Source organism: Furipterus horrens, unplaced genomic scaffold (assembly GCF_987537825.1).
Source record: "Furipterus horrens unplaced genomic scaffold, mFurHor1.1.pri manual_scaffold_5, whole genome shotgun sequence".
Taxonomy (NCBI): Eukaryota; Metazoa; Chordata; class Mammalia; order Chiroptera; family Furipteridae; genus Furipterus; species Furipterus horrens.
In genome coordinates this window covers 50,408,170-50,431,653 of record NW_028327175.1, presented here as the reverse complement: position 1 = coordinate 50,431,653, position 23,484 = coordinate 50,408,170, and the positions used below count along the sequence as shown (strand labels likewise).

Sequence of the window (23,484 nt, the reverse complement as noted above, 5' to 3'; positions counted from 1 at the left end):
TATAAAAATGTTTTCTTCTAAGTCCTTGACAATTCTCAAAACTGTCAATGTTTTCAATTTTAACTATTCTTGAGAGTGTAATGGTATCTCATTTTGGTTTAATTATGTTCTCCTTGTCACTAATGAGGTAACTTTTTTTTTCTTTTATGAATTGCCTATTCATGATTTGGGATTTTAAGTGCAATGGAAAGCAACTGGAGGGTTTTGTGCAGGGGAGAGAGATATGATTTCACCGCTTTTACTGCAGGTGGAGAGTAAGTCGGAAGGAGATAAGAGAGGCAGCGAAAAGATCAGTTAAGTGGTTAGTGCATTAGTCTAGTTAAGGAGAAGAATGGTCTGGGCCACAGAGTAGAAAGAGGCAGAAAAAGCAGTGGATATATGCCAGATGCAACTGGAATCGGGCTTGACAGGACTTGCCGAAGATTGGATGTGGCGGGCAAGGGCGAGAAAGGCAGCAAGGATACCTCCCGGGCTCTAAATTGCAGAACTGGATGAATTGTGAAAGAATAGTAAAGCTGGGAAGGGTTGGATTGCGGGAACCATTTAAACATGTTCTATTTGAGATTGGTACGAGGCATCCGAATGAATAGATCACCAGGCAGCTGAATACATAACAGAGCTAGTGTTCTCAGAAGAGGTATAGGCCAGAAAAAAATTTAAAACAGAACTGGGAATTGTCATGACAGAGATGTCATTTAGACATGGGAGTGAGACTAGTTAGGATGAGAAGAGTTCTTAAGACAATCTGAAGTGGAAGCTGAGCACTAGTTGGACCTTACAGGGCTAAGAGTGAAGGTGAAGATGCTATGGGGGATAATGGAGAGGTTTTAAGCAACGATTTCTGTCACTTAGTTGTCACCATGGACAACTTAATATCTAACCCCTTTTCTTGTACCTCAAATGGTTAATAGTATTTGTAGAATTGTGAAGGTTAAGTCAAATTCTGTAATTCTTCCTTTCTTATTTCTCTTCTTTCAGTTCTCTAAGAACTTTGACACACAGGAAGGGCCACACACATTGCCCATCTGCTTTCCAAATCAGAACTCAATGTCCTGGACTCTGCTGAATGTACTGCAGAGCCTGGCCACTGGAAATAGTGACAGGGAAGAAGTTGAGATTAGATGCTCGGTGGCCTGGGTATAGTCAGTGGCAGCAACAGTGAAGAGCAAATGGTGAAGGCAGCTGAGAGAAGTAGGAGGCTGCTGACTGGAGGGTGGGCCTGCAAGAACCTGGGAGAATTAATAGGTCATCAGCTGATTATAGAGTTTAGGCAGTTGACAAATAGGTTTAGAGAAGGATGAGTGTACACAACTGGTGAGCAAGATTATTAGTGGAGAGCTGGAGAGAATGCTAACAGCGAAGAACAGTTTCTGGTGTGCAACTAAGTTGTGGGGCCCCTATGGAAAGGGTATCCCTTGGTAGAGGGACAGAGTGCTTGGGAAACATGGTTAAAAGTAGTTATCAGTGTCAGAATGTGATGGAATGTAGAAATTTTGCACCAAAAAGTTTTAAGACTCTCCTAGAGGGCTTCTTGTGGCAAAGAACTCATAAGGTTTTCAACTAGCCTGCAGAATTCAGCAGGGTCAGGGTCAGGGTCAACAACAGTCGTAAAGGAGTAAGGAGTTCTTATTCAGGCCTAGATTTTCAAGAGGTTTTCATGTGTCTTAGCCAAGATGGCTCATCCTACACAAGTCAGCCCAGTAAGCCCACCCCAAGCCAAGAGCACCATGATTTCCACAAGAGTGAATTAGGTACTTGCTAGCAGTCTTCTGATGTACTGTTGAGAGTGGTATTAATGTATCTAAATTTAATTCAAGAGGCAGGTGATATTCTATCCACTTGGCTAAAGCTCCTCTCTTAAGTCCATTTTCTAAACTCTCATGAAAAACCAACTAGTAATCAAAACCCTCCGGTTAGTTGCAGATATGTATGTGGAGGGAATACTTGGAGGTAAGGCCCTTCCTTGAAGAAATTTCTTATTTTCTAATACAGAATCCTAGAGCTGGAAACAAGTCCCAAAGTTCATCCTGTTCAGCCTATCATTTTAGAAATGAGGAGCTGGGGAAAAGGAGGGCATGGCAGCATCTGGGACATGTGCCTCTTGTGTGTGGCAGCTTCCTCAAGTCAGCATTGGGTAAGAGTGTCTGCTGGGATCCAGTTAAGCTAGTCCTATGTTTAAGCATAAAGCCATTACTCTCCCCCTATTAGGTGATCACAGAAGGACTGCCATAATGAAAGGCATTTAAGAACCTTCCAATTCTGGAAGTCAGTATTTCCAAACTTTGTGGGTAGTTTATACAGATGACATGAATAAGGCTGTTACTTGCACAAATAAAGCTGCCACTAAAGTATTTTATTATAGATAATGGTTAGGAAGAGCCAGAAGTACCAGGGTGAATAGTCTGAATCCTGTCCAACATAACAAGTGTACAACTTACTATGCTCCTTCTATTTGAAATTGAAGTGACAGTATCTACCACCAATGTTAAACAAACAAAAGGAGGTTAACTCAATAAATATCTTTTATTAAAGAAAAAATGGAATATTGTTAAGCACCAAAACTGTATGTTGTTACATTGCTTGTACAAGAGGAGAAAGATGATTGCAATACTTGGTGTACAAGTACTTAACTCTGAAGTCTTGAGTGTAAAAAACATGAATTACAAAGCAATACAATAATTACAATGCAGAAAAGTTGCACTAAAGAGCAAAAGACAACAGTCAAAACAATTATTGGAGATTTCAGAGTATTGCTATAAATGCTTGCTTAGTTTTTTCTTTGAACTTTTAATACTTTAGAATGTTAATTGAGCATATTTAAATATTGTCAATTTGCAAGAGTTGGCATTTACAATACACTCTGCACACTGCCCATGTAATGTAATAGTGTTAAAGCCATCCTTAAAAGCCAAGCACAATGTGCTAGTGTTTTGCTTCTACCATTGTAATATTGCACAAAGCTAGAGTTGGTCTGCCATTAAAATTTTCATTTGACCAGACAGGCTAAAAAACATATCAGTTTCATTAGCCCTAATGGGCTTTACTCATGCAAAAATGATGTGTGGCCTTCATTTTTTCATAAACTATATATTACATTTTCAACATTGGCAATACATACGGTATTAATGAGAAATTCAATGAGACAGTGGGGATTCTGTCCAAGTTGAAGTCACTGTATGGGTTGTATTGTCTACTCCTTTTGGTTCATAAATAAAGGGAAAATGCCATCTTGTGATTACATGGATACTTCTTAAAACCAGTATTAGTATAGAGAAAAGCTAGAGTAACCTGTTACACTCTGATAGTTAACCATAAAACATGCAAGTTAAAAAAAAAAAAAAGCCCAAAACTTCCCTTGTTAAAACTGAACTCTATAACCAACACCTATATCTTTTGTACATGTCTAAATATCACTTTCCATGGTCGTTCCTTAACTCTCCCAAAAGAGCCACTCTTCGTTATACCAGACTTAAAAAAAGAAGTACAAGAACTTTCCTCTAACCCTCAAAACAAGTGATTGCTTTGAGATTCGGTGTGAAATAACATTGATATTTCAGTATGTCAATCTCAGAGGTATTTTCTGTACATGCACCTTACATTGTCATAATAAATGTATGAAGAAGGGGAGAAACATTTATAAATTTGGAATTCAATTAAATTCCTCAAATAACAAGCTGTACATTTACTGTGGCCAAAAGAGAAAATTTCGGAATGAATGTATCTTTGAAATAACTCAATGAGCAAACATTTAACACACATATACACACATACACACACACACAGACAGAATCCAGACTCCCTCTCACCTTTAAAAAACCTGTTTACATACATGATAGTTTAGGCAGCAATATAAACTCATTTTTTAGGAAAAACTTTTAAATTAGACTATATTTATAGGATAAAAAATACCATTGCTTCATTTTACAAAGCAATTAAGCAGAGATTTTTTAATGTGCTTTAACTAAAGAGCACTTTGCAGCAGAGTTCAGATATAACTACTGAATTGTTCAGCAGTACTAAATAAATGCAACGTGCTCCAACAGTAAGGTGCTTCTACTTTCCTACCTCTCTTCCATCTGAAATAAATCTTGCCAGTCAATCCTCTAACCCGAAGCACAGTTCTTCTATGCTAAGCAATAAATGGGGAATAGTTACTTTAAAATGCACATTTACATTAATTAAATTCAGTGCAAGGATTAGGCAAAACTTGTTAAGGTTTCTGCTTTTGCTATCAAATGGTTGCATGTTAAGAATGAGTCTGCCACAGTTTTCAAATGTTTTACAGTTATTCAAAAAGACTTTTTACAAATAACCTGGCAAAGTACATGAAATTTCAACTCCCTGATAAGGCCTTTAAGGACCCATGAGTACTTTACAGGTTGGTATCTGATATTAAGTACATAATAATGAAATTATAAAGATTTAAAAAACTCTATTTTAGTGAACGAAAACTTTTCTTAGGCTAAAAGCATTGACTTAAATATATATACACACTCAGTAAGTGTAATTAAAAACTGGAGTCTTAGGGAATGTATAAAATTAAATTGTATTCACTGTATACTGGTCCCATTCCACACATAGATGATGCTCCCCATTCATTTTTGTTCCATTGATGCAAGAGTTTTAATTCTTAGTGTCTGCTGTGGCCAAAGTATGCTTTACGAAAGTGGCCAAGCTATATGTTACCAAATATTGCCACCAAATTTAGCTTTGTAGAAACAAGAACTTTTTCCCTTTCATTATACATGAAAGTGCTGAAAGTTTTCTATGGTTTCATGTAAGAAAAGCGCCACATTCCTATGGTGGAAATAGTATACCTGACCAATGGTCACAGGTGTGTCTAAGAGTCCATTTGAAAATGGGTTTGAAAAATGCATTTTACAGAAATGTTTCAATTCCACAATGAAAAGTTAAGGAATGATTGTTTCTATGCTGCTCACAAACTCAATAAGACTATAAAATATACATCAAGTAAGCAAGACAACGGCTCATCTTTCAAAAATCCTCTATTTAGGCAGGCATTTCCTCATACTGCTACACTACAGTACGGTTAGGATTTTAAACCATTAGGAATGCCTTTTCTATACATGCCTCATCAATTATATATATATATATTAATTTTAATTGCTTTAGTAGGAGAAATATTTAAAATTGACATTCAAGTGGGGAATAACATTAACCTCAAAACATCTCCCAATCATCATCTACTTGTTTTCCTATTTTTAAATATAGTGCAATTGAGGCTAGATTGGTAAATTAACTTCTAAATGGATTTAGTCTAAGCCAAGCAGCTGCTTGTGGATTCTTAATATGGAAATGATACATTATCATAACTGTCAAATATTTAAAACCATATGAATAGTATAGGCAAGTTTGGAATTGGTAACTTGGTCATCTCGAAGGACCATAATAACTAAATATATACAAATGTAATACTAAGGCTAAAGATGCTCATCTGGTCAGGGGCAAGAAGTAATGCATTAAACTCTGCCGACGTAATTCTTGTTGGGCTCTGAAATGGCTTTAAAATTAGAATGAAAATTCAACTGGTCATCCCATCTTGATGGACAAGCCAACCATAGTTATTTTAAATTTTAATATTATTTGTGAGAACTCTAAAATGTGGATGACCTGCAGTAACATGCAATTTTGTGGAAGTAGGAATCTGAATCTTGAAGGGAAGTGAGTGTGTTGGAGAAGGTTATTTACCAGAGAACGAGCACAGCTGGCTGTTTTAACCTACTCACCTTCAAGTGTGAAATAACCTTCACGAAGTGCTACCATGGGGTGTGCCAAGAGCTGTGGATGCACCCCTACAAGGACTCTAGGAGTCTATACACCTTACGTTATTTGCTGGAGACTTACTTTAACATGTGTAGGAAGATAGATCATAAGACATCTTTATAAGTGAGCCTGCCTGCCTTTTAAAGGAATCCCAGCTATAACACTAAATGAGTAGCAATTCCCTTTAGACACGTGGGAGTTCTAGTGCTTTTGCTGTTAATTTAATACTACCTAATCCAGTGTTTTTCTAAATGTCAATGAATGAAAAACAAAACAAGTTGTGAACAAGCATCCAAAGGCATAAAATTGATACATGATTTTTTTTAAGGTTTGCAAATTTACTAAAAATTTTTTCAACTCTATTTAAACAATCAAACCAACATTCTTTGGGTTAAAAAACATGCTTCAATGCTTTATGGATGATGGTAGACAGAAAAAAAATCTACCTCCACTCCTCATTGTGGGATGAAGATTAGTTTATATATAAGATCTGTATTTCTAAACTTCCCAGACAAGATGTGAGAACAGTGTTAGAATAAACCAATGTATTGTGAAAACGCCGTGCAAAAGCTCTTACTTAGTATTATCAATTAAAGTATTACCAACATTTAAGCAGAAAAATTTTGTTTTATATAATCTGTTGCCAGAAAATATTTTCCATAATTGTGTTCAAGAAAATAACTGTAAAGTGACAAAAACATGAGCATTTCTTTTTTCTCTGAAATAGACCAATTCATTGGAGGGCATTTACACTGGGACTGCTTTCTGAGTCTACGCCAGAGAACTGCCTCATAAGAAATAGAAGTTCTTTTTGGTATTTCAGTCCTTAACCCCCTTCACATAAAGGCAAAGATCTGTCTTATGAAGAAGTACACTCTACAGAGTACTGTAAATGGAGTCCAACATATATCTACTTTCATTCAAGCCCACAGCAGTCCAGCTGAGAATTCATAATGGCTCCGCTCATATAATTGCATCCTTCAGGACTCCATTACAGCAAAATCGGCACTTAGAGCTGCATACATGTTTAAAAATGTAGTGACAAAGGTTCTCTCCCAAATTCCACTCTAAGCATGTGAAGATAGTTAAAATGCCAGCTAAGGAGGCTTTTCCGCCTGTCTACTTTCTTCTGCATATTTGTACAGCACATATTTTTTTCACTGTGGAGTATAAAAATAAAAACTTAAATGGTGTGTGATAAAAAGACTTAAGTTCTGCATCCCTACTATAGAATCCTGATTTCTGATTCTCAATAGGAAAGTCATGATGAGTTACAGTATCAAACAATAGTTCAAACAAAAAGACTAAAAATAATTTGAAATATTTATTGCTTCTCATAAACAAAGCTGCACATAAAATTCAAACTATTATAAATTCACAATAATGAAGAGCTATTTAAAAGCACGGAAACTTTTACTTCAAAAACTTACAAAGTGTAAGTGTGTGTGGTCGTCTAAAAATATGCCATGTTAAATGTATCATGTTGTGGTAAACACATTAATAGATGTATCTCCATAGTTATATATCTTTTCAGATGTTGTTGAACATCTTTATGAAATTCCTTTGGAGATGAGTAATGTGGAAATTTTCTATCAGATATTTCTATCTGATATTTTTTTCAATTCCTGTCCTAGAGCTATAAAGATAAACTTCTTTTTCAGAGTGTCACACTATTTATATAAGCTGATATGGAAGAAGCTCTGTCATTTTCAAGCGGATGACTGACTATTCAGGGCAGTCCCAACACAGCTCACAGTAGACCTCTGTCAACCCAGTGTTCTTCCGACTCATAATGACCACTAGCTTTGCTGGCCACTACCAATATGTAAGAGGGCGGAAATGAGGGGAAGGTGGTTAAGGAAAAAAAAAAGAAATCAAGGATGTCCTTGAAAGGTCTTTTCTTCACTGCAGTCAGGAACACTGCACATCTAAAACTCCACCTCTACTGGAATGACGGGAAAAGTGAGAACTTGCCAATTGTGCTTCCTTTTTTTTCATACCACTGAGCCAGTACATTCGGGATCTAATGAAATCCAATTGTGGAACCAGTGCTTAAAATTTATTTTCCAAAAGAATATGAATCAATCTTCAGCTGCAGATATTTCTTCTTTCTGTTGAGTCATCTGTTTACAAACAAAAATAATAAAGTGTATTATAAAAGGATAACCTATTAAAGTTAATAGTGTGTATATATGCTTTCTCATACCTTTTGCAATATCCAGAATGAACACTGATTTTTTTTAAATAGCTGGTGTATGAGACACATTGAAAAAAATAAAAGGACATACTTGTATTCAAAATGCAATAAAAATGAAAAAATTTCCATACGGATACTGATCTCTGTTAAAAGGTTGTATGTTAGATTCATTTTCATTTTTATTCCATTTACCCTAACATTTTATGTCAAAGCAGAATACAAAAAAGAAAAATACAATATAAAAATAATTGCCTCATAAACTGCCAGTATATTAACTATTAAATGACATCTTTAAAATTCAGTAGGGAGCAATTTTGTTATATTGACATCTAGAGGACAGGATTAATATTGGTCTTCAAATGGATGTTTCATTACTGGAACTTTTTAAAAATTCAAAATAGTTTGGGATCTATGAGTTTACCTATGCAGAGAAACACTTATATAAAAGACCCACTTATCAGATGAAAGCTGACATGCACATGAATAAAGTATTAGGTTGGCCAAAAAGTCCGCTTAGTTTTTTTCTGTAAAATAAGACATATTTTTCATTTTCACCAATAACTTTATCGATTTGGGTATTTTGAGTATGTTGGCAATCTCCTGCATGGTATACTACTAATTATTCTCAATTAATGTCTCGATATGATAGCTATCAATTTCAACTTGTCTATCCAACCGATGGGGCATCGTCCAGCAAGAAATCTCCAGCACAAAACTTCACAAACCACTTTTGACACGTTTAATCATTCACAGCACCTTCTCCATGCATGGCGCAAATCTTATTTTGCGTTTCAGTTGTGTTTTTACCTTTCTTGAAATAATAAAGCATAATATGCTGAAAATGTTGCGTAGTTTCTTACATCTTCAATATTAAAGTGGCTACATAAAAATTCACGAATTTTGATGGTTTTTAAATAAATGCATACTGATATGACAGCTCTCATGATACAATCTAACAGAACTGTTTCAAATTAAGTTGAAGACAACTAAGCATTTACTAAAGCCATATTATGGGAAAAAACCAACGCAACTTTTTGGCCAACCCAATAACTAAGCTATTTTATAGTTCTGTATTATCTAATGTAGCTGCATGTGGCTACTGAGCACTTAAAAGGTGGTCAATGTGACTAGGACACTGAATTTTTAATTTCATTTAAATTAAAACCTGAAATAGTATAAATTATTTGTCCACTAAATAAAATTTTGTTTTGATAGTAATTTCACTTTAACCACTGAATACTTGGCATCCAAATTGAGATGTGCTACACTGTAATTTATATATTAAAAAATACACAGTAGATTTTGAAGACTCAGTACCAAAAAATGTAATTACATCATAAATTTTTATATTGAAAACATGTTGAAAGATATGATTTTGGATATATCACATAAAATAAAGTATCAGTAAAATTGATGTAACCTATTTTTCTTTACATTTTTAAAATACGACTGTTAGAACTTTTAAAGTCATATCTGTGGCTCACATTGTATTTCTATTGGACAGTGTCACTATAGTTACTTCAAAAGTTTAAGAAGGACCCCACAGGAAAGAAATGAGAAACTCAATAAAAAGTCTATATATTTGTGTATTTCCTTATGTTTAGAAATGCCCTTCAAGGACACTGTTACCTAAAGTTACCTCTGAAAAGAGTAGAACAGGGGATCTTCATGTTTTACTTCATGAAGTTTTGAGAAATTAACTCTCTAAAGAAGTATGTAATTACACTAATGGTTTAAAATCTCTAAGAATGATGCCAATTAAAAATAGGAAATACAGACTATAGCTTTTTAGCTCTCTGTAGAGAAGTATCTTAAAGTTCAGAACCCTTAAAAATGACTTTCCAGGACCACACAAAAGGCAACAAAATACAGCTCCTTTGTCAAAGCCTGTTCAGTGCATGGGGAGGGGAGCAGTCTACTGACTTGACTGTCTGGAAGTACTTCTTTGTTTCTCTTACCATTATACTACATACACCAGCCATAAAAAAGAACACCAGTCAAACCGAGAAAAGTCTTAGGCAATTGTCAAAGTAGGATTCATCATGAACATATTCTTAACTTCTGATATAAGGCTAAATTAGCAGCCAACAGCTATAAATAACAGCCCCACTTGAATATAGGAAATACTGCTGCCATCTATCTATTTTGGCAGGATCTGGTGGGATGGAAGAAGACATACAGGAATCAGCCGGTCAGAGCCACTGCTGGTAGGCCATATACCCTGTCTGGGCCACTGCAGGAACTGTAGTAAAAGGACTAAACAAATATATTTATGTGAAGGCCCAGCTGTGTCATTAACCAATCAGCACTAAGATGGTCATGTCAGGCACAGGCTAGCAGCTCACTGAGAAGCTACAAGCAGGAGACAAAGCAATAGGTAGCAAGCACTGTAACATGGTAGACAATCTACAAATACCCAGTGTGGAAAAGATTCCCAGTCAGAAACAACTGGGTCTCTAGAGAGAAACACACCAAGTAGACACACTGAGACATTTATATCCCTCTACAAAGCATAGTGTACATATGTACAAGCACAAATGGTTTCAAATTATCTGGGGACCCAAAAACAGTCAGTCATACAGAGGGACTTGTTAATTATGACTTCTATAAATAGACCCTTGGGAAAAAGGATACCAACAGCCCCAAGACCCATGGTAGGACCATGGTACTCTGGAATGTTGGCTCAAGCACATTAACGGTAATACACAACCACTTATCAAGGGGAATATGATTTTTCTCACCCATTTTCTTAAACTACTGATCTGTGTAGATGCTGCTAGGGAGAGGTAAGACTGGGAGTGTAAAAGAGGAACATTTTCTTGATGGACCCATGCCCAAAACAAACAGGTAAAATTGCTTTTAGTAATAGTTGATGTCCAAAATAGTATGTTTGACCACGTAATCAATATAAAAATTAATGATAGTTTTTTGTTTGTGTTAACTCTTCAAAATCCAAATGTATTCCTGCATATACATCAGATCTACATGGTCAGAATCCTGAGGAGAGAAGGCCAGGAATCTATACTTTTAATAAGCTTTCCAGGTAATCCCAAGCACATTTAAGAATAACTGAGCTAATGAGTAAGTTTATCACTCCTTTCTTTACTCTCTCTAGGACTATGAGTCTTCCAACTGTTGGTGAATGTTGTGAAGCTATATACTATTTAATTTATATAATTACCTTCTTAAAATGTATTGGGGTATAACTCCATATTACCTTAGGAGAATGCCAAATGTGTAACCAATACCCAACAGGGGTGCTCAATAAGATATGTATATATGTAATTTTTATATTTATTATGTTAACTGAAATTTTAACTAAACAAAGCAGTAACTATAATAAGCCTTAAAATGGTAAACCTCAGTTTTAAAGGCTTAGAAAGCTAAATAATCAGATACAACAATTATTTTTCTAGAGTGATCTTTGAAAATTCCTTTGTGGGCTGCTAATAAGACATCAAAATTCAACATGCATAACAGTTTGTAGTCAAAAATACTTTAGTCAGAAAAAGCGTTTTCTGTTTTTTTAAAGCTAGAATAAGAATGTCCTGTTATTCAAGTAAAACTATCCTGTACTTGGGATAAAGCTATACTGCAGAATTTTTAGTGAGCTAGATGTAAAAAAATAGTATTTACATAGCAATATCTTTGAAAAGTGCTTTCCCATTAACTTTCTAGGAACTACAGAAATAAAATCTGAAGTTTACAAATTTATGACCTAACTACAATTAAACTGTATAATAAATAATAAACCTCAGACTGAATAAAATATAACAGACCTCATTATCCAATATAAAAGCTGTGTTACCATATGCTACTGAAGAAAGTAAGGCCATTTACTTGTTAGTTTTCCCATTCTGTGCAAGGCAAAGTCTCCTCTTCATCCTCTGACTCAGGGGATGCTTCTTTGATTCTTCTGAGAGCTTCATGGATGCTCCGTGTTAGAGGGTCAGTGTCAGGCAGAAGTGTGAAGGATTCTCTCAAAACTTCCTTCTGCACCTTCTTCAATTTTACCCCCTTCCTTATTTGTGCCAAGATATTATTACTATCATCTTCATCAGGAAAAGGAGGCAGAGCCCGCTGTTCAACCTTTTTCAGATGAAAACTACCACGTTTCAAGGAAGCTAGCACCTCATCCATAGGTGAGCTCACTGTAGAAAATTAAAGAGAGTAATTAGAGTTAGGATCACACTTAAACTCCAGTGTAACCTCTAGACTTTAGGACATTGGAAAACCATCTACAATATGGACCAGGAAATGTGAACAGAAAAGACTGCCAAAGCACAGGGGATCCTAATTATGCTTATTAAAAAGAAATCCCAAGACTCAAATTCCATGTTAGGTATTATTGGTATTCCCATCACTTCCCACGGGAGAGAAGGGAACAGACTGGGAGCTAGAAGGTGGTCTTTAGAAATATCGCGGGTGAGGCTTCCAAAAATTTCTGTAATGTGCCAGCCCAATCTAAATTCAGACAGTGACTGGGTTACACAGTCAATTAAAAAAAAAATTAAATTTTGGTTCAGTATAGTGACTGTTTTTCATTTAGTTGTTTTACACATGAAATTCTACTTGGATTATGGTAAAAAATATTTTATAGCATAGTCTCTCAGATTAAAATGCAATATGCAAAATGTTTTATATAATGCTTTCCTTATGCAAGCTAAAGCTCCTTAAGGGCCAGGATTATTCTCTGTTCTTTTCAAAAATAGCTTTAAGGCATATTTGACATGCAAGAACTTGTACATATTACTCTGTTCTTCTTTGCTTCTACAAAAAGTATACCAAGGTCCTCAATAAACATGTGACCAACTGTTACACTGTCCTGCCAATGTCATCCTACATAATAGTTCTGACCAGATGGCTTAAACTTTCTGATGTGAATACCATGCTTATTTCCCAGGTTTAAAATTAGACTTCCTTACACAAAAGGAACCACATACTATGTATTACCAAACAGATCAAGAATCACTTCAGAAGATATATTTTTTAAAACATGCATAACAGCTAAAGGTACACGTTTATGTGTGTGTGTACACATTTGCTGACATGGATAAGAATTCTGCCATGCGCTGACCCTGAAAACCTATTTGCTATCAAATAATGTCCAAAAAACATGGACAACGGGGAGGGATATGATTGCGGGAGAGGGGGTGGGTTGGGTGGGGGAGAGAAATTAGGGGAAAAGGGGACAACTGTAATTGAAAAACCAAAATAAAAATAAATAAATAAATAAACTGAGTCCATATTCTGTAAGAAAAAATAAAAAAATAAAAAAAAATAAAGCTCATTTCAAATCTCCAAAAAAAAAAAAAAAAATAATGTCCAAAAAAATAATATTTTAAGCTTTTAAAGATCCTATGAAATAAAAAGTTCTTTGATTATGCTTCACTTTATTCAACAGATGAACATGAAAATATCTTTTTAACTTACCTCTCCTTCTCTGCAAACCTTCAGCTGTCTTTTTGAGCTTCTTCCTGGCACTGACCAGCTGGCTGCTATCAAAGAGGTGTGCTGAAGGGGCACTGGCAGACTTAGGGATCCTCTTCTCAGTCCCCTCTGTTCCAGTCAGACCTTTCTCCAGTGTTTCTGGGATACTGTCCTTAGCAACAGGCAGAGGTGGTGGCGGTGGGGGAGGGGGAGGAGGAGGTGGTGGGGGAGGTGGTGTTGGAGGAAGAGGTGGTGGGAGTGGATCTGTGGTAACACAACCTGGTTCAAGGTCAATATTATTCAAAAGTGAAAGAGAACCAGTGGGAGGCAGTTCCGAGGTAACGCCTCTGAGAGGTAATGAAGTGTCTTCAAGTTGTACTAATGAAGTATCTTCAAACTGGATGAGGCTTTGGGCTTCTGTTTTCTGTGATGACCCAAGCTTGCCTCTTCCTTCCTCCACCTCTTCACTTTTCTCTTCTACCTGCAGCACTCCTGGTACAGAGTCACACTGGTCCTCGCAGGGCACAGGACTGGTGGTACTCCTCCTTCTTGCATGAGCCAGTCGCAATCTGGTTGATTTAAGTATAACTTGACCAGGGTACCTCTAAAGAATCAGAAGTTATCATAACTGGTTAAATTATATTAAAACAATTTATGAACAAATGGCTCTATTTTCTCCCTCAAATGAAAGATGTTATCTGGAGATTTTATAATTTTCAGGGAAAATTCTTTAGTATATACAGAAAACCAGAATACTTTTCAAACAGTTATCACCAAACTATTATTTGCTTATCAAATTCTTTATCAAGGTCTGGTATCCTCTTATCGACTTAAAAACTATTCAAAATTACCACATGATTAAAAAAGGTAACTACTGAATAAAATTATAAATTTAGATAAAAAAATAGCAATGTAAATTATACAACATAAATGACGTCAAACATTTATATACAGAAAGCTAAGAAACTACTATTATTAGTTTCTTACGTGTATTTTCAATTGCTTACAGATAAAAATTTTTTGAGTACTAAGTGACATACAGAACTCTCATACTATATTTTTACCATAGTGAAATGCATTGAGTTAATACATTTACTTAATTCAAGACTTACCCTTATATTAAGAACCCAGTCCATCTGTGCCCCCCTTTCCCTATTACTATAACACTAAGAGGACTTCATCAAAAGCTTCCTTCACCTGTAAGATGATCCCTCACCACAGACAGTGGGAGTAGAGCTCCTGAGCACTTTACCAACTAAAATCATTCAGCTTACACACAGCTCATAGGAAATATTTAAGCTGCTATGATACAGTGTCCAGAGTCATGGATTAACCTGGTAAGAAGAGTGCTGAAGCATCTCTCAGGTGTGCAGATCCACCCTCTGATTCTGTCACTAATTATTTCCCTAGGTCAATGCTTGAAATGGAGTCAGTTGTAACTAATTAATTTTATAAAACTCAAGAGGAATCCAGGCTTCCTGGAGGCCTTAACCATTCCTCTTATACACACATAAGTGGTAGGCCAAGGGTCACAAGAATATTAATTCTGGAAAACCAGAGGAAAGGTAAGTAGGCAATCAAAATATTAATTTAAAAACATAAAAGGACTGATATAATTACTTTCTAAATAACAAAGGGAAAACCAAGTTTTTTTCATACAAATCTTACAATAGGAGTGTGTATGTAGCAATGAAAAACAATAGAATGATCATATATTACCTGTTTAAAAGTTCGAAGTCTATCCAGTGTTCTTTGTCTTTCTTGGCTAACCCAGGCACTTTTTCTTTCTTCTTCATCATGTAATTTTTCTCTCTTCTGGTAAGAAAATTAATAGTAATTCTATTAGGATGTTTTCTATTTCTTTTTATTGCTAACAGGAATAAATAAGAGAGCTCTCCCAGTATGTAATCTGGGTAACTCCAAAGAATGGCACATGATTTGGTGTAAAGTCCTATCATTTTTAACAGATACTATCATTTAAAATTCACAGTGACAAAAATAATACTGTTTTTATTTTTTGTGCTTACTCCCAATTAAAGATTTTTATTCTGTAAAATAGAATAAAATCTCTAAACTAAAAAATGTTTCATCTCTGGGCTTCTGGTTTAAACAATTTTAGTATAAAATACTTGTAGCTGCTGTATGTTGCTAATTCAAATAGTGGACCTTAAAAAAAAGTACTTCCAGCATTATACATGAATTATTCGGTTTACTATCACAACTTAAGAGTTGACATTTGTCTGCACAAAAATTAAAAATGTTTCCTCTGTTGCTGAATCACCTATAAATTGCTTAACCTGTCTTTCTTCCATTTGTCTGCTGTCTTTTTCAAATTCAATTATCTATTATTCTCTTATTCTAGTATCTCTTCTCTTCCACCAACTTTTTCCTGGACAATATAAATTCTAATGACAGTTACTGCTATGTTTGCCTTGATTATATCAAAATAAGGATGAAATGAATTTTCAGGAAACCCTCACACACACTGATCAACTGGTAAAATTACTAGAATTCTCTAGTACATAAAGATTCTTTATGGATATCCAGGCAGAAATATCAAGTCTCCTCAGGGGGTGTGGTTTGGGAGAGGTTACCTCAGGCCTCTCTACTGCAACATTCAATACTACACAACAGTGTGGCAACAGTGTGGCAGTGTCTCCAAAATTTTGATGGAGAGAGAATATGATAGTATCATCCAGCCAAACTGTACTTTTTGTATAAAGGAAACAAATAAGCATTCCCATAATATGTCAGACTCAAAAAATACAGCAACCATGAAACTTTCCTGAAATAATATCTTAATGAAATCTAACCATTTCCAAGATGAACCAAACTAAACTCAGGAAAAGAAAATTTGTGGCGGAAGTATTTACTGAATGGCACCAGAAGGTAACCCAAAATGGGTGCCTGTTAACATTCTGTTTATCAATCTGAATGCTGGCTATATAGGCATGTTTATCTTGTGAAAATTCTTCACGTTACATACTTATGAGTTTTAAACATTTCTGTACGTATATCATCCTTCAAAAAGGTTTTTATAACAAAGTATTTTTTAAGAAGATAAGAACAGACAATTAGGGCACATATGAGAGGACAGAGGAAGTAGGTAGTGTTAAAAGCCATCATGAGCAAAATAATTTAAAAAGTTGTGATCAATTTCCATAAACTATACAGCTTAAAAGCATGTATTCCATGTGTACTTCCTTTTTTATTCCTTTTTGTCCTTTTAAAAAAATCCTCAACCGAGAATATAAACATTTATTGATTTTAGAGATATGGCGGGGGGTGGGGAGGGACATTGATCGGTTGCCTCTAGTATGTGCTCCGACCTGGGATCGAACCCACAACCCTTTTGGTTGTACAGGATGATGCTTCAACCAACTGAGCAATCTGGCAAGGGCCCATGTGTACTTTCTTGAAGTGAAACTCATGAATTACGAGTGTGATTACAAAGAACAAGAATGCGTTTTTTTTTTTAATGGGAAGAATTGACTTGTTTCCTGACCACCATTTCCTTTCCTTACCCAAATTGTTTGAGTTCAAAAAACAGTAATCAAGAAATTTAAATTTTTGAACTATTGTTTTAGAGCTTACTATCAAATATTAAACTTCTGTTGTCTATTTGCAAACATTTCTAGAAGAAAATTTTGAAACAATAAGGCTAATATCTAGGGATCTACATTTTAAACAATCTACCACCCAACAGATATGATAAAGGTGGTTTAAAGCTAGCTTTGAAAAACAATAATTTATCCTGATCTAAGCCAAGTTTCATTTCCTCTATCTATGCATGTTAAAGATGACTACATAATTAAAGAATTCATTCTCCTACAATGAGGTATTCCACCCAAAGCTGGTATTAGGCAAATGATATCACACATATGACATTTATCTTTGAGATTCTCTCAAATATTAATTTTCTCATTTTTACTCCTCTATGCCCCATAAAATGCTTTGAGAAAGAATTTAATATTCATTCTAAAAGTGTTTAGTATTAACCTTTTATCAGAAGCCATGTAATAAGGAACAAATTCTAAGGAATCCCAATAGCAACCTAACAGTGCAGGTACTGATGGTGATAGTAGGGGACATGCTCACACACCTGTTCTGCTGACCCACTGTCTAACCTTCCTTGTAAACCAGTTTCTGACCCATGAAAATAGTAATAAAAAATAGAATTGCAATAATTAATTTACCTATTTCTAGCTGTTAAGAAAAAGAAGAATCATATAGTTAATAGGTATGTATGGCTACTTTTATGTGCTTAAAATCAAGAGTGAGGGGCTTCAGCTTTAGCTAATGTGTGCCAAAATAAGCTTCAGTGATAATATAGACAAATTTGGCCTTGCGTGTAACACTGAAGAAAAATATTTTAAAATATTTTAATTATTCATTTTTAGAGAAGGGGAGAGAGGGAAAGAGAGGGAGAACCACAAGCCAGTGCTCAATCCACTGAGTCACACCAGCGAGGGCAAGATAAATTTTAACTAAGCATATATAGTGATATGGTCATGTCATCATTTCCATTGTTTAATGAAATATAAATCAATGATGTTGACTAACCTAAGACATTTCTGAAAAGAGTACTATTAGAACAATACACTGCAGGCATGATAAGGTACAAGAATACCAGGGGTGGAAAGTTTTGAAAAAAGTGACCTAATGATTTCAGCACACTACCAATAGAGGGAAACTTCCTCAACTTGATAAAATAACATTAACGAAAACCCTACAGCTAACACCATACTTATTGCTTAGAAACTAGAAGCTTTCTTATTAATATCAGGAAAAGACAAAGGTGTCCCCTCTGACCACTCCTTTTCAACACTGTATAAGAAATCCTAGCTAATACAACAAGATGAGAAAAGCAAATAAAAGGTACACAGACTGGGAGAGAAGAAATAAAACTGTCTTTATTTGCAGGTGACATCATTGTCTAGATGGAAAATCTGAAAGAAGAGAGAGAGAGAGAGAGGGGAGGAGGGGGAGGGGGAGGAGGAAGAAGGAAAGGAGGAGGAGGAAGAAGGAAAGGAGAAGGAAAGAAGAAAGAAGAAAGAAGAAAGAAGAGGAAGAGGAATTAGAAGAAGAAGAAGAGGAAGAGGAAGAGGAAGAGGAAGAGGAAGAAGAAGAAGAAGAAGAAGAAGAAGAAGAGGGAAGGAGGGAGGGAGGGAGGGAGGGAGGAAGTAAGAAAGGGAAAGGAAAAAAAGAGAGAAAAAGAAGAAAACTCCTGGAACTGACAAGCGATTATAGCAAAGTTGCAAGATACAAGGGTGACATATAAAAGTCAACCATTTTCCAATGTACCAGCAGAGAACAACTGGAGTTTGAAATTAAAACTATTAACATGGTATACCATCAAAAAAAAAAAAAAAAGAAAGAAAGAAAGAAAAAAAAGAAAAGAAATGAGAAAAGGAAAAGAAAAAGAGGAAATTTAGGTACAAATTTTAAAAACATGTACAAGATTTATATGAAACAAACTACAAAACTCATAAAAATCAAGGAACTAAATAAATGGAGATACATTCCTTGTTCATGGATAGAAAGATTCAATGTTGTTAAAGTTGTCTGTTATTCCCAATTTGATCTATGGATTCAATGCAATCTTAAACCACAGCTGCTTATTTTACGGTTACTGACAAGCTGATTCTAAAGTTTCTTTACATCAATGGAACAGTCTAGAGTACTCAAAAATAGACCCATATAAGTATAATGAACTGATCTCCAACAAAGGAGCAAAGGCAATTCAGTGGAGAGTATATGGGTTTTTCAACAAATGGTGCTAGAACAACTAGAAATCCACATTAAAAAAAAAAAAAATTAGCCACAGACCTTACACCCCCCAAACTAACTCAAATCTTAACTCAAAATGGACCACAGACCTAAATGTAAAACCATAAAGCTCCTAGAGTATAAGATAGGAAAGAAATACAGAATGACCCTGGGTTTAATGATGACTTTTTAGATACAACATCAAAGGTACAACCCGTGAAAGAAAGATTGGTTAAGTTGGACTTCATTAAAATTAAAAACTTCTGCCCTGTGAAAGATACTCAAGAGAAAGAAAGGACATGGCACAGATTTGGAGAAGATATTTGCAAGAGATATCTGATAAAAAGACTGTTATAAAGCATAAAAATTCTTTAAACAATAAGAAAACAACCCAGTTAAAAAATGGGAAGACACTTCATCAAAGCAGATATACAGATGGCAAATAAGTATTATACAAAAATGCTCAACATCATATGGCACTAGGAAATTGTAAACTGAAACAACCATGAGATACACTACACACCTATTAGAATGGCTAAAATCCAAAACACTGACAACACCAAACGCTGGTGAGGATGCAGAGCAACAGGAACTCCCATTCATTGCAAAATGGTACAGCTGCTTTGAAAGACAATTTGGCACTTTCCTACCAAATTAAACATACTCTTGCCATATAATCCAGCAATCATGCTCCTTGGTATTATCCAAGAGTTTAAAACTTATGTACATGCAAAAATCTGTATGGTATTTACAACAGCTTTATTCATAATTACCAAAAAAACTTGGAAGCAACCTACAGTAGGTGAATGTATAAACTGTGGTACGTCCAGGCAATAGAATATTATTAAGTGCTAAAAACAAATGAGCTATCAAGCCATGAACACATCAACAAACCTTAAATGCATTAAACTAAGCTAAATAAGCTAGTATGAAAAGGTACCTACTGTATGTTTCCAATTAAACATTTTGGAGAGAGTAAAAAGATCACTGATTGCTAGCAGTATGGGGACAAAGAGGGATGCACAGAGAATTTTTAAGGCAGTGAAAATACTCTATGATATTATTAATAGTAAATTCATGTCATTATACATATGTCAAAACCAAAAGAATGTGAAAACTAAGAGTGAGTTTGGATGATAATAATGTGTCAATGTTGGTTCACTAGTTGTAACATATGTACCACTCTTGTATATGGGATTTGGCTAGCAGAAAAGCTGTACATGTGTGTACTTTTTGCCTAAAACTGCTCTAAATTATATATATATATATATATATATATATATATATATATATACACACACACACACACACACACACACACACATATACATATACACACACACATATATATATATATATAGTGAACTAATGCTAACATCTATAGTTATAACATTTTAAAATTCTCTATAAATTCTATTCACTTGATACATGTAAAAATCAAAGTTTTGTTTTAAGTCTCCAAGAATCCAAACTTACTAGTTGTACTGTGTGATGGGTTCTATATTCCTCTTCACTCCGAAGGCGCTGTTGGAATTTTTCATTGTGTTTTGCAATACAAATTTCCTATAAATAAACAAAATGTGTTTTAATATAAGTGAAACTTAAAAGATTCTAAGTACCATACCAGAGTTTACTTGATGAGTTAAATTTTAATCTTAACATATACCTACATGGCAAAATACTAAGTAAATCACCTTTGGTTTCTCATTTGGAATTCTGAAGCAGCATAAGCCAAACACTCAGGATCTTAAAAAAGGCTCTTCAATCAACTATTAAAACATCTCTAGCACTCCTGATTTCTCTTTATTTGGAGGGTAGAGTGGAAGGGAGTGTCCTTATATAATCTCAAAGGTCTCTTTCAGCTCTGAAGTCTATGGCCAGAAGATTCTAAGTCTTACTATTCTCTTTAAACTGTCTGGGCAAAAAGGATATACGACCCTTGATTTAAAAAGTCTTGTATTCTTAAGCTCTCTTTGATGAGTTAAAGAACATGATTTTGCCGAGAATAGTTTAAACTGTATCATGAAATCTGACAACTTCTGGGCAGACTTCAGAACTAAAAGAGACCTTAAAGACTAGAAAGTCAGAATTATAAAATATATATATAGGTGTGCTTTTTCTAATGATATAAAAATAAAAATGTAATAAAATAGGATCTATGTGCTTTTCTACAAAATAATGCACTATCATCTGGCAACTTTTTAGTGGCACTATGCCAAGTCTTCATTTTCCCTGGGTCCTTCTGGAAAAATCCTCCAGATAAAAGGGTTTGTATTAGTTTCCAACACTACCAGAGCTATACCAAAAGGTTACACTTTTAACCAGAGAAAGGCATTTAAGGAATAACCTTTTAAGCCAGTAAATTATTTTTTAAAGCGCAACTGTTTATATTATATTCTTCACCTACACTGCGTTAAATCTATTGATCGTGAAATGAACCTGTCCAGAGCAGTCTCCAGGGGAAAACAAAGGTAGTATTATACAGTGACATGATAAGCTGATATAGACTCAGGCTTCTAAGTCACACAGACCTAAGAATCCTACCTTGCCTATACTAAACACTTAAAAAAAAAATTATTTATTTGTTTATTTATTTTTAGAGAGAGGGGAAAGGAGAAAGAGAGGGAGAGAAACATCACTGTGTGGTTACCTCTCACTCGCGCCCCCAACTGGGGACCTGACGTGCAACCTAGTCATGTGCTCTGACTGGGAATCGAACCAGCAACACTTGGCTCGCAGGCCGATGCTCAATCCACTGAGCCACAGCAGCCAGGGCCTAAACACTTTTTGCTGAATTATTTATTTAACTGCTAGAAGTGTTGGTTCCCTTGGTTATAAAATGAGAATACAGGTCCATAATCCCTTATCCAGAACAGAGGTCAGATGGGTTTTGAAATTAAAATTTTTCCCCAGATTTTAAAAAGGTGATAGGTTACATATAACATATATTACTAAATAACTCCAGCAGCAGCTGAAGCAGCATGCCATAATAATTTACTTTATTTAAAAAGATATGCAAGTATTAGTGACAAACTAGGTTAGAATTATTATCTATGGATCGAGGATTAGATAACAAATAAAAGCAAGATTTAAATTAAAGGTTATATATTCAATAAATACATAGCCTATTATACCTTTTTATTTCTGAGGTAGGCTTTCTTGGCTGAAACCCGTCCACGTCTTGCTTCCAGCTGGCGTGCTTTCTGCTGAAGTTTCTGTAGCTCTTCCCTCTGTAAATGCACCGACGCTGCCATCTCTTCCTTCTCCAGCATGGCCTCCATGCTTTCGTAAGTGTCATAGTACACCACTTCATCTCTCTTTTCTGTTACAGAACAGCAACAAAGGGTAATGGTTAAGAGCATGGGCTGCAGAAGACAAAACAGGGTTTTAATCCACTTACTGGCTCTGTCACCTCAGGCAAAGCCATCATCTCTTGTAAAGTATTCAATCTTTGGTGGCCTTATGTGGTTCAATGTACATCATACCCGATATGAGTCTTTTGATGCTTTCCAGTTGTGCTGTCAATAGTAACTCTTCACACTTCAAGATTTCAAACTGTACTTCATACAACTGAAGTTGCAGATCATAATAATCAGCTTCTAACTGATCCAATCGGGCTATGGCTTCTGTACCACCCTGCAAACTCTGCATCTGCATTGAAGATAACATAAGGGCATTTCTAGTTGGTGGGACAAGAATAAAAAATTACGTTTTAAGCTGTAATTAGAAATGAAAACCAATCAGACAGGATATATCCATAAAGCAACTGGTTATAAGGAAGAAACTTGTAGGCAAGAACGAAGATTTTTAAAAAAGATATAAAATAGTAATAATTAATATGGCTTTAAAAATAATTAGGCAGACATGGTAAAAATAAGGATTTTAAAGCCTGTTTATATTACAGCTCATCTAAAATTTAGGATAATATTTGAATTGTCCTGACATAAAGATTAATGGTGTCCCTTTCATCTCAAAAGTGGCTGCTAGTGATGCAGTTACCCTTTCCATACATAATATATGAGTAAGATTAGGCCATACTTGGATAGTTATAACAGAGGGGTAAAAGTTTGGTCAGCCCCATACACCCAGGGCTTTGTTCTGCTCCAAGGTCACAGCCTGGCTAGCTTCTAGGATCTGTTGACTGGAGAACAAGGTGAGTGGATATGAGTTGGAGCAGTGGAGCAACTGCCTTCCATGGAAATCCTTGCAAGCTACATGATGATCACTATTAGTATCTAAGTCAATGCACTCAGTCCTATGTTGAACCTAAAGTGGGATTCAGAAATTTCTGTGAATGTCTCTTG

General features: G+C 35.3%; 1 protein-coding gene across 1 annotated transcript in view; it reads right to left on the bottom strand.

Annotated features, from left to right (window-relative positions):
- Window positions 1-7,094: 7,094 nt before the first annotated feature.
- JMY (junction mediating and regulatory protein, p53 cofactor) overlaps window positions 7,095-23,484 on the bottom strand; it is an 88,423-nt gene continuing 72,033 nt past the window's right edge. The window contains exons 5-11 of the mRNA XM_090276415.1: window positions 22,666-22,831; window positions 22,315-22,502; window positions 20,657-20,743; window positions 15,131-15,226; window positions 13,415-14,015; window positions 11,822-12,132; window positions 7,095-7,907 (exon numbers count right to left, since the gene is read on the bottom strand). Of these exons, the coding sequence (XP_090132541.1) occupies window positions 11,825-12,132; window positions 13,415-14,015; window positions 15,131-15,226; window positions 20,657-20,743; window positions 22,315-22,502; window positions 22,666-22,831 (1,446 nt within the window). The 3' untranslated portion in view covers window positions 7,095-7,907; window positions 11,822-11,824. The remainder of the gene's footprint in view (window positions 7,908-11,821; window positions 12,133-13,414; window positions 14,016-15,130; window positions 15,227-20,656; window positions 20,744-22,314; window positions 22,503-22,665; window positions 22,832-23,484) is intronic.